Genomic DNA, 12655 nt, shown 5'->3' on the forward strand with positions numbered 1-12655 from the left:
AAAAAAACTTCACACTGGCAATGTTATGCACAAAATACAATGCATATGCTTGAGATATTATCCACTTCCAGTTCCCAGCCCTTACCCTTTGCTCACTGTTTCCAGCCAGTTCGTCTTGCAAGTCCTTTGCTTTAAGTTCTAGTTTGGTCCTTTGTTTTATCTGTTCCTGTCTTTCAGCACTGAGTTGCTCTTTCTCCTCCTTCATGGCGGAAATCTTTGCTTTCAGTTCGCGGACTTGCCGTTCAATTTCCTACAGATCATGAGAGACATCAAGAAATGGCTAGAGAAATAAAAGTAGTCTGTGTATATTTTTATATTAAGGCAATACTTATTCTCATGATCTAGTAACAGATTAACATGTTTGGAAAAGTCACACGGGTGATCAGCACTGTCCAATATCACCTCTATTCATACTATGCCACCATGTGGATGAAAATGGGAAATCCATCTCTTTTTCTGTGAGTTTCAATCCATTTGGGACCACTAACCACAGTAAGTTGCTGCATGCAGCTATGTGTGGACAGCACACTACAACAGAAGCAGTAGTTCATACCAAGTGCATATGAGTTATCAGACTCTTACCTCCATTTTATCTCGAGCATCCTGCTGTGCATCTCTTAATTGTCTTGATTTTTCTCCACTGGTTTCCCGCTTGGCTGAAAGCTACAAAGCATATAATGCAATCAACTGCTTTAGAACAGTTTGCAGCTCTATGAATTAAAAGACACATAATAATTGGTTTGATAATTTAAACAGGCAGTTCCAAAAAAACATGCCTTACCTCATCAAGTTTAGCACGGGTCTCATTTAGTTCCTGGTTATAAATCGTGTATTCCAGGGCTCTTCTCATTTTATCCCACTTTTGATATTGGGCCAGTTCTTCTTTTTCCTCTTCCAGAGTATGTAAGCGCTCTTCAATATATTTCAGCAACTCGTTTATTTTCTCTCGTTTTCCCTCTTTCAAGGTTATTCAAGAAACGGTTATTTAAGAAACATTAACGTGACTTAATTATTACTAAGAACCAGTAAAGAATAATCAAAACTGTTCTCTCCTTGTGGAGAGAAAAAGCAGGGTATAAGTAATAATAATAATATGCAGGTAATCTCACAGTAAATAGAGACAAAATTATACGAAAAAATGTTTTTTTAAGCAATGTGTCATAACCAATAAAAACACTATGTTCTCAATTATAACAATTATTAAAATCTACGTTTAGTATGATTATTTAAAATTAAGTCTCAAAATACAGGAGACGATTTCTTCTGTTTCAAAAAACCCAAAAGAAAACAATGTTCAGCACAATTCTGGTATGGTTTTTCAGGGTAGAATATGCTGTTGACGAACTGCTACTCTGTGTTGTGCTCATTAACATACAAGATGCCTCAAGAATCAGTTTTATCTCTTACTTTTCTACATGTGTGTGAAAGCACGGAGGAAATCATACAGATTTTTGGGTTAACATGTAAGTAAACAATGTACTTCTCACTGCTTATTCCACGGAGGTGGCAAAACTGAAACAATGTCGAGAAAATGAAAATGTTATCAGGATGGTTGGAAGAGATCATGCGGGCCATCCAGTCCAACCCCCTGCCATATGCAGGAAAACACAATCAAGATATCCCTGACAGATGTAAAGACAGGAGGCTACTATAACCAGAAATGGAATCTAATAATATAAACTATAATATATATACAGTATTCCCTATATATGCTATTGTCATAGAACATTCAATGTACAAACAAGGATGAAAGAGATTCAAAATATACTAAATGCTTCAAAAAACACGTCTCTAAACCAAAATATAATCAATGTATTACAAACACACATACATTCATAGAATGCAGAACTCTTATATTAAGGATTTGTGAGTCCAATGACAACCAGAGTTCATGTTCCACATGGAGGAACATATATTTTGGTTTAGGGATGTATTTTTTGAAGCATTTAGTATATTTTGAATCTCTATCATCTTTGTTTGTACATTGAATGTTCTATGACAATAGCATATATAGGAAATACTGTCTTATACAGTAGTCTCACTTATCCAACATAAACGGGCCGGCAGAACGTTGGATAAGCGAATATGTTGGATAATAAGGAGAGATGAAGGAGAAGCCTATTAAACATCAAATTAGGTTATGATTTTACAAATTAAGCACCAAAACATCATGTTATACAACAAATTTGACAGAAAAAGTAGTTCAATATGCAGTAATGCTATGTAGTAATTACTGTATTTATGAATTTAGCACCAAAAAATCACGATATATTGAAAACATGGACTATAAAAATGCGTTGGATAATCCAGAATGTTGGATAAGCGAATGCTGGATAAGTGAGACTCTACTGTAGTTTATATTATTAGATTACATTTCTGGTTATAGTGGCCTCTTGCCTTTGCATTTCAGGGAATCCCTTCTCTGTATTATCCCTGACAGATGGCCACTCAGCCTCTGTTTAAAAAGCTTCCAAGGAAGGTGATCCATCAGACTCCAAGGCAGAGAATTTCACTAATGAGCAGCTCTTACAGTCAGGAAGTTCTTCCTAATGTACAGGTGGAATCTCCTTTCCTGTAATTTGAACCCACTGCTGAGTCCTAATTTCCAGGGCAGCAGAAAACAAGTCTGCTCCCTCTTCCTTATGACTTCTTTTAAAATATGGTTATATCTCTTCTCAACCTTCTCTTCTGCAGGCTAAATATGCCTGACTCTTCAAGCCATTACTCATAGGACATATTTAATCTAAACTACCTTTAAGAAGTGACTACGTTTTCCCTTTTCTGGCAACCATGTGCATTTTCATTCTTGCTGGGAAAAAATAAGCCTATTTTCTCCTCCCAAGCACTGAAACCAAGTGAGCTTCATAGACCAAGACACAATGATTTCTTTGTCCAGTTCTGATAGCTGGAATTCTTTGTGTGTTTAGGAGGAGATGGTGCATTACAAAAAAGCTCTGGGTGCGATGGGTTTGCTTTAAAAGAAATATTTTTGGTACTCTTGCCAACATTCATACATTGAACAGAAAGGTATCCCAGAGCAGAAATGGGTGTGCTTACGCTACCTTACATGGCTCAAGGCTCATTATGTGGAGAAACATATACATTCATATTCTTTTCATGCTCTAACATCCACACGTGAAGTCCTGCTTGGTGACAGGCACTAATTTATGAAATTATTTGAAAAGAAAATCGTTGGCTCAGACCTAGCATACAAAGACTATGCTGAATTTGTTGTCTGAATAAATTATATTGCAGATGTTCAAAATTGCTGGTTTCAAGATAGGTTTTAATTTTAATATAATGGCTTCTTAGTTCAAATTAATTTCATGTTGCTGTATATTCATTTCTATTACTTCAGACCCATAGCTTTAAAAAATTGTATATGGTTTAACTACTCTTGAGATTTATATCCTGTGGCTTTATTTTTTGTCTCATGTTAAATTGTAATTTTATGGTGGAAGTCTAGGGATGAGCAACCTGCCTTTGGACCAATTTTAAAAGCTGTCTCACGGTTGATCCCATACAAGAATAATTTGATTCTGCCTTAGTAATCCAAAGGCTGGAAATAAAAAGGAAGTACAAGATAGATGACAGAAGTAAGAAAATAAGAGTTTACAGACTTTTGGGCCTGGCCCCATCAAGTACTGGTTTTAGCTTTGCCCAACTGGCATGCAGTCCCTGAAACATTATACATGAAGGATCGTGATATTCAAGGCTAAACAAATTTTTGGAATGGTGACTTTAAAAACACCAATAAAATATAAGCCAGGATAGTGAAAACATGTCCACACAAAATTGACTGAAGCTATGAATCTCTAACTGCAGTGTGATTACTTGTTTGGGACGGTTCCCCTAGCATGTAGATATATCAGATCATGAGCAATAGTTTGAGAGAGTAGGAGGATTAATCTCTACAGCACTTTGGAAACAGATCAACATTACTTCTTCATAGGACTATGCGTGTAAATCTGGTTGATTTAACTGTAACTTTTTACATAGCTATACACACACACACACAGAATATGCCCTAGTACAGGTATGGCTAAATTCAGGCCTGTGGGCTGAACGCGGCCTTTTGTGCTCTTTGTCCCGGCCCCCGTCTGCTTCGGCCTCCCATTCAGTATGCGGATGAGGTGGCCTGACATGTTGCCAGACTGAGATGAGGGCTGAGGCAGTGATACGCTTCTGCCAAGCGCTCTCTAGAGAGCGCTTAGCAGCAGTGTGGTTATCTCCCTCTTCTGGGCCAAGGGGAAGGTAGGCCACTGCCTTCCCGGGGCCCAGAGAAGAGGCGGGGAGATAAATACGCCACTGCCAAGCGTGCTTCACTGCCTTCCTGGGGCCCAAAGAAGAGCCGTAGAGTATGGGTGGGACCAGAAGAGGTGTTCCGGCCTCTTCTGGTCCCCCCATATACTCACCTGGCCCAGCCCTGGAAGCCAGGCGCACAACGCAGTCCCAGGGCAAAAAAGTTTGCCCATGCCAACCCTAGTAACACAAGACTGTTGAAATATTAGCTTATTATTCTATATTTACCATATAAAGATATTTCACAAAAAGCTAAAAAGAATGAGATATAATGAATGAGCATAGTACCAAATGAAAAGACTTTGAATCTCAAATTAACAAAAACCACTTTTACCTGTTTCTTTCATGAGGGAAATACTTTCTTCTTTCCGTTCATCATATACTCGAGTGCCAGCTACTTCCCTTAACAATTTTAGTCTCTGAGAGTCAGGAGCTGTGGCCATCTGGTTGATCTAAAAAGAAGGAAAATATAACACAGTTGCTATTCTTTTATTCATATATAGCAATCAAATAAGTAATAACGACAAGACAGGGGTTCTCAACCTGTGGGTCCTCAGGCGTTTTGGCCTACAATTGCCAGAAATCCCAGCCAGTTTACCAGATGCTAGGATTTGTGGGAGTTGTAAGGCCAAAACATTTGAGAACCATTGCTCTAGATGCTGCTGGACTACAACTCTCTTGATTCTTGACCACTGATAATGCTGACCGAATATTGAGAGAATTCAAATCAGACAACTACCATTTTGGAATAGTTCTCTTAACAAATTTGTCAATTAACCCTTCATCTTGGCTACATGCATTGTGCAAGCATACAACACATCACATACACCACATAAGTAAACAGGTATTTCTGTCAATTATTAAATATGAAAAACTTTAAAAAGTTTTAAAACATGCAAAACTTAAGTGATTAATGCTGCCAAAAACCTAGTCAGTTTAAAAGTCTAAAATGATTCTGTCAATTCTACTCAATCATCACTTGGGTGCTTTTTTAAATTGGGTAGATTGAAGTTTTTCACAACAGACAAATGACATATATAGTTTTTTGCCTGCTCAAACAGTGATGTAACACTATCACTGTCACTAATTTCCCCCCACAAATTAATACCATAGAACTGACAAGAAGGGCATAAGAAGTGAGGTATACTAGGAAGGGAGAAGACACAGAGGTCGTGCAAGATGAGGATGTTCCAGTTTTGAACACATATGAAATTCAGGCACTACTCATCAAGTAAACTGTAATGAAGAATATATTTCCATGATATTTATTTGGAAATGTCTAATTAAAATTACCAACATTTTAAATGCAAATTCATCATACCTTTCCTTGTTTAACAATATAGTAGGGATTGCTGCGAGAAAATCCAGCACTTTCAAGAAGGTTCATCACATCATTTTTCCTAGAATTAAATTTGCAAACAGTAAATTCTCCAGCAGTGACATCTAAGAACAAGCATTCTTGACTATTAAATATTGTCTTCCCATTCCAAGACAATTTTAGGGGAACAAAAGTGATGTAAAAGCGATGTGGATATTGTGAATCCAGTGTATCCTTATATATCCATCATCCCTAAGAAAGCTGGCAAAAGATTAGACCAATTTTACTAATTAGTTCTCCCTTAGTAATTGCAACCTCAACAGCTATCCCAATTACTTTCTACAAACTCATATTTAATATAGGTCCAAATATTCTACAATATTTAAATATCATCTAGATATTAAGAACATGATTAATTTTATGTTCTCTAATTTTGAAAATTAAAACAAATGATTTAATGTTTCAAATCATATAAACACAAAACAAAAAATGGCACTGAAATTGCTTCTGCTGGAAACTAAACATTAAATGTTCAAGATTCGACAGAAAACAAGCCAAATGACTGTAATTGGATTGCTAAATTAGACTCATCTTACATCTAACCCAGTTTGGATGTTAAACTAGATTACAAGTACATCTAACCCAGTTTTGATTGATTAAATAAAAGGGGGGGGAATGAAAGCGGGGGGAGTACACTTACGTCACCATTTTCTTGTCTAAGAAATATTGGTCCTTTTTTGCTCCAATAACTCTGCGAAGTGAAACTTCTTCCTTATCAATCTTAAGAAAAGATATGAGCAAAGAATTAACTGCCAAGGCATTAACTTGCACAAGCTGTGTAGAATGTCCTAACAATATTAAGTACATTTTACTTACTGGTAATCTGTTGTCTGAGTTGTCAAAAATAATTTCCACAAAAGCAGAAATAACCCGAGGACCTGTGCCTTCCTAAGAAAGATGATAAATGTTATTTACAAAACTGTGTAAAATAACGCTGTGTTTGCTTTGTAAACAATTTCAACTTCAAAAATTCAAAGCTTTACTGAAACTTTCTGCTATCTTTCTTCAGATACTAAAAATCTTTGACGAAGCTAAACAGTCTAATACTGAATATCTAAGTCAGTGGTAAACAAACTACTACGTTTATTCACTTAATTTTTACCTTTCTCCTGGTATTCTGAGAATTTCCCTTTCAATCTCTGAGTTGTTTGCTACAGACAGACAAGATATTTGATTTATAAAAGCTAAATTAAAATGGCATATTGCTGCTATTTCCTAAAATAGCATAATCTAAAGGGGAAAAAAGATTGGGTGATGACCAGAAGTGGATTTTTAGAAGAGAAAATGGTGAAATCATTTCAGGGTCTAAAAATAATCTGTCCATTAGCTTATCCAAGGGTCTGCCCATCCTGCTGATGACTTCTTCCTCCTCAGCCCAGTACAAAGCAGCAATTAGGATTTTAAAGACTGCTCCACGGGTGCCAGGAAGGTTTTTAGAAGTCAAGCTGTTACACAAGAGAGGAGGAGGGAATTATGAGTGGGAAGGAGAGCTAACACTTTTCATTTCCTATAGCCCCTACCTTGAAAATGCCATGCATATACAGGGACAGTAATTAAGAGATTTTAAAAGGCTTTAAAAAAACTTTCTTGTGTGGGAAGCATGATGAAGAGAATTGGATACAGAGTAAAGGCAGAAAGTGAGGGAAAAGTGCGTGTGTAACAGAAAATAGATTGATAAAGATGTGACTGGATCTCTTTGTGTGGAAGGAGATTTGTAGAGGAGAAAGGGAGCAAAAATGAATGTGAAGTGGCCTTGAACATAAAATGAAATCCAGCTCTAAGGGTGGAAATTTTCCTATGCCTGCCCTCAGTGGACATTTGCTTCAGGAATAAAGTTTTATTATTATAGGTACAAAAAGCAAGTGATATCAAAACCAAAATACAATACACACACACACACACACACACACACACACTATTGGATTGTGTCAATGAACACAACTAAGAGACAGCTTTTTTCGATTATTTGTTTTGTAAGAGCATGCTTACATACATCTCCCATATTTCCTTACATGTAATAATGCCAGCCTTTGCTCAGGACGAAGATGACTGAATTCATCACTGAGAACAAACTGAATTGCTGTAATAAAGAAAATACAGAAAGATTTGTTGATTTTTAACGTTCAATTCAACCACACAATATTTCAATATAGGATTTTTAAAAATAGAAGTTCTATTAAGAATTGTAATTTTCCATATTATTCTTTAAATATTTGACTTGTATTGCAAATTTTAATTAAGTATGTTAGCATTCACTTATACTGGAGCATATCAATAATTCAGAGCTTGCTTTCATGAAAATGTGTTTACTGCAATACTAAACTGATACAGACAGACTGTTCCAATCATATCAGATGCAGAAATGCTGAAGAATTACTCAAACAGGATAGGGATGAGAAAAGGTTAGAACTGTGAATCATGCAGTGAACTCATGCAAAGTGCAGACCTCTCTATTAGTGAGCAATATGAATTTACTTATCAATTACAGTTGTTAATTAAATATTTCTGTTGTGCTATCTTGGCAGTTTTCATGGCATACAATGCAGGAATTATTGCTTTGTGTGCCACCAGACTGATAAGGTATACAATTAAAACTGAAGAAATTTAAAAAGGAAACTATATTTTTTTAAAAACCTACTGATTTTAGCAAATTAAAAAAGATTATCTGATTTGATATTTAGTTACAGCTTCAAAATTTTACTCATTTTTCTCTCTCAGACATTTGAAATATTCATATTGGTTGCTTAAAACGAACTGTAGAAATAAAGATTGTGAAATAACAGCACTGAAAGATCCCGTTTCAATTATACTAACCAAAAAAAATGTGGCTCCAATAGAAATAATATTTTATGCGTAGCTTTGTACTTACCATAGAAAAAGTTGCTTTTTCCAGAACCATTTCTACCCACTGAAAATAAGCAGAAGTTACATGTAGTTATATTAAATTATATTTTTCATGAATGAAAAATTTCTCATTTTGGTATACTGATGCATAAAGTGACATATCAAAGGAATTATGTCGTTCAACTGGCCTAATTACCTCGTGATCTTTTTAAAGAACTCAGCATTATGGACCATCACTTCTGCAGCTTAGCAGAAGAAAAAACAAAAGAGTAAGGCGACTAGCTCAGATGTGACAGGCTGAACAACCTGAATCAACAGCCTGCCATTCCACATCTGAGAACAAAAAGCAAGAAGTCTTTCATGTACCCATTTTGACCTATTTATATTATCTATTCCTTTTGTTAGCTAACTTACCTTTACCATTTCAAGCCATATACTTCACATCCAACCACTCAGTTCTGTAACACGTATCCCTCCCCTCCTGACACCATGCAGGAAATCAATGATAAATTCAGGGTCTCATGATTCCAACAGTCCTCAAATATTTGAAAGTATGAGTTCCACCACTATATTTTAGATACATCGATAACTCTCATCATGTTTAATGGCCTAGTTATGCTGGCTGAAAGTAACAGAAGTTGCAGACCAATATATTTGGAAGTGTACACATTAGCAAATGTATGACCTAAGAAAAATGTCAATGGTTCTTCTAATTTTGCTCCCAATAGATATTCCTTGGTTCTTTCCTGTTTTGCCATATAATCTGTTCAGGATGCAAAGACATTCTGAATTTATGGCTAACTGACACACAAAAGAAGCAGGAAATAATTTTGAATATATCCCAGCTATGGTGTGGAAGAATTTGATTTACAAGCATGTTGAGGATACATTAGTTAGTCGCTGTATTAAAATCTAGGGGCACTAGCCCATGGAACTATGCAACATTAACAATAACAGCAAAAGTTCCAGACAAGAAAAAGCAATCAGTTGCATTCTGAATGGGAATAATATACCAATTGTCAATTTCATCTCTAAAAATTATATTTAAATGCTGCATAAGCCTTTGTATTACAGGAACTTACCAATAACATTATGCTTCGAACTGAAGGGATCTACTATAGTCTGATCTCTGTAGCTACGAAATCCTTGGATGATCACCTGAAATAAACACATTTATATTAAATAAACTTTTATAAATATAATTTATTATCAATCACGGCTTTCAAAAGTACAATGTCTCAAAAAAGTTAAGGAGTAAATTTGCTATATTCATTTCTACAGTACATACAAAAACAATACAATTGCCTGGTACCATGTTGTAATGGTAGCCTGCTTCCTGCATTTTCATTATGCAGCCTTCACTGCATCACACACATAATGATTTTCTTGTACATACTTACTTGAAGTAAGTGCTACTAACTTCTCAATAAACCTATGTGTACACTCATACAGTAGTCTCACTTATCCAAGCTAAATGGGCCGGCAGAAGCTTGGATAAGCGAATATCTTGGACAATAAGGAGGGATTAAGGAAAAGCCTATTAAACATCAAATTAGGTTTTGATTTTACAAATTAAGCACCAAAACATCATGTTATACAACAAATTTAACAGAAGAAGTAGTTCAATACGCAGTAATGTTATGTTGTAATTACTGTATTTATGAATTTAGCACCAAAATATCATGATATATTGAAAACATTGACTACAAAAATGGCTTGGATTATCCAGAGGCTTGGATAAGCGAGGCATGGATAAGTGAGACTCTACTGCACCTGGTGAACTCAACTGGACTTCTAAGCACTCTTCTACAGGATCACTGTTTTATGCTTTCTTAATCATTTTATATCTGTTAGTAGCCTATTTTGAACTAAAAAGAACAAGAAAATAAAACTGCTAGAGCTGGATCATCCAATCCTTTGGGAGAGGCAGTAGATCCAGAACACCCCTTTCCCACTGCATTTAGTTTAACCATTTGGAGGTACAATGCCCCAAAATGAAGAAATCCTCATATGGTTGAGATCCATAGCATGCTCCTTACAGACAATTGTAAGGAACTAGATATGGTACCTATATGTGTTTCACTTTCACAAACAGTGTTGTCTCTGAACATAGAAAATGAATACAAGCTGTTAGCAAACATGTTGTCTGAAGTCAAACCATTTCAGTGGAACAAATGTACAGACTACAATACCTAACAGATATGATCAGATAATTAATCACTGAGCTTATGATCCTGATAGTGTTTAGTGATGTATAATTTCCATGAATATGCACATGTGGAATGCCTTTCTATCAGAAATGCAACATGCACTAATTGTCCTTAGTTTTCAAAACATGTGCAAACCCTTCTCTGTTTAATCCAACCCACCATCTACTTCTTCTGCTCTGTATTTATTTAGTATTTTATGGATGCACAATGCTGTGAAAATTTCATTTTAAAATAACTAATGTTTATATGGACAAACTGATTTCAAATTTAATTAACAACACTCTCTGGCAGTGGAGACCCAGGCCCCTTCCACACAGCTATACAAAATCTACATTGAACTGGATTAGATGGCAGTGTGACACAGATAACACAGTTTAAAGCAGGTATTGTGGATTAATTGCCTTGATAAGAATTATATGGCTGTGTGGAAGGGCACTCATATAATCCAGTTTAAAGCAGATAATCTGAGACCGGATCATGGAATATAGGACAGTGCAGAAAGGGTTGCTGTGTGTCTTCCGGGCTGTATGGCCATGTTCCAAAGTATTCTCTCCTGACGTTTCGCCCACATCTATAGCAGGCTTATGGATGCCTGCTATAGATGTGGGCGAAACGTCAGGAGAGAATACTTCAGGAACATGGCCATGCCACCTGGAAGACACACAACAACCCTTTGATTCCGGCCATGAAAGCCTTCGACAATACAGTACAAGAAAGGGTCTCAGCCTGCACCTATCGGAACAAGATTAAGTCTAATCTGCAATGCCATCACAAAATGCAGTATGAAGCTACTCATGTAATGCAGTTTAACTCCATTGAACCCCATTGTATGGTAGTGTCGAAGAGGCCTGAGTGCCATTCCCTCTCCCTGTAATAATTCGAATTTAGAATATTTGGCTTATTGTGGAAAAGAAAAGATAAACCAACGGAGGCCTCAACTTTCCTTGTTTTACTACTTTTCCCGCCGTTCATTTTACCACAGAGGCTAAACAAGGCCCGAAAACGAGGTTTGAATCCCTCCTGATGCTGCTACTGTCATTCCACAAACAGAACGAGGGCCTAAGCCCCACGCGAAGCCAGAAAGGGCTAGAAAAAAGCAACGCCAACCACATATTTGTGGAGAAATTGGATCCGTTTCGCCGCCTGCCGCTTTCCCGTTGGGTTCTGAGGTAAAAGGAGACCCCTTCGAAAGACAGGCAACGAGAACTCAGGACCTGGCCTTCATCCCCTCAACCCCCTTTTTTACCCCAACAACCCCTCGCTCGGCAGCCACGAATTATCCCCAACTGCCCTTTATATTTTTGAGAACCCCCCCCCACAAACACACACAACCGGAGGCCTTCCTACCTGCTTGATGTACATGGTGGCGGAAAGCTCCCCTCTTTCCGTCACTGCGCCCACCGAGCACAAAATGGCGGCAAAGCCTCCCCCTCCCGTTCGCTGTGGAACGTACCACTCTGCCTAGAAAAAGAGCGGGGAGTTGGCGAAAACGCAGCAAAAGTCTCGGAAACGGATCAGCTCTTTCCAAAAGGCGAAGCAGACGCTGTGCTTATAGTGTATGCCCTGCATTTAAAATCGACGAAAGGCTATACACTTAAAAAAACCTCTATCTCTGCCTCCCCATTCGGTAGGATCTTGGTTCAGCCCGACATGGGCGAAATAGGGCGCCAAAGCCAGTGCAGCCAATAGGAGAGGGAACCGCAGGGAGGCATAGGCGGCGTGATTGCAGGGTGCGCAGCTGCCTCGAGAGGGCGCTGTTTTGCGACTCACAGAATAATAATACAATAATAATAATGTGTTGTCGAAGGCTTTCATTGCCAGAATCACTGGGTTGGTGTGAGTTTTCCGGACTGTATGGCCATGCTCCAGAAGCACTCTCTCCTGACGTTTTGCCACATCTATGGCAGGCATCCTCAGAGGT

The 12655-nt window shown here is 37.4% G+C and overlaps 1 protein-coding gene across 1 annotated transcript in view; it reads right to left on the reverse strand.

Annotated features, from left to right (window-relative positions):
• smc3 (structural maintenance of chromosomes 3) overlaps positions 1-12234 on the reverse strand; it is a 36874-nt gene extending 24640 nt beyond the window's left edge. Inside the window, exons 1-11 of the mRNA XM_062976267.1 lie at positions 12082-12234; positions 9607-9682; positions 8550-8588; positions 7693-7760; positions 6497-6568; positions 6321-6400; positions 5624-5702; positions 4637-4754; positions 782-957; positions 583-663; positions 86-250 (exon numbers count right to left, since the gene is read on the reverse strand). Of these exons, the coding sequence (XP_062832337.1) occupies positions 86-250; positions 583-663; positions 782-957; positions 4637-4754; positions 5624-5702; positions 6321-6400; positions 6497-6568; positions 7693-7760; positions 8550-8588; positions 9607-9682; positions 12082-12096 (969 nt within the window). The 5' untranslated portion in view covers positions 12097-12234. The remainder of the gene's footprint in view (positions 1-85; positions 251-582; positions 664-781; positions 958-4636; positions 4755-5623; positions 5703-6320; positions 6401-6496; positions 6569-7692; positions 7761-8549; positions 8589-9606; positions 9683-12081) is intronic.
• Between the last annotated feature and the right edge of the window lie 421 nt (positions 12235-12655).

Source organism: Anolis carolinensis, chromosome 3 (genome assembly GCF_035594765.1).
Source record: "Anolis carolinensis isolate JA03-04 chromosome 3, rAnoCar3.1.pri, whole genome shotgun sequence".
In the NCBI taxonomy this organism is placed as follows: domain Eukaryota; kingdom Metazoa; phylum Chordata; class Lepidosauria; order Squamata; family Dactyloidae; genus Anolis; species Anolis carolinensis.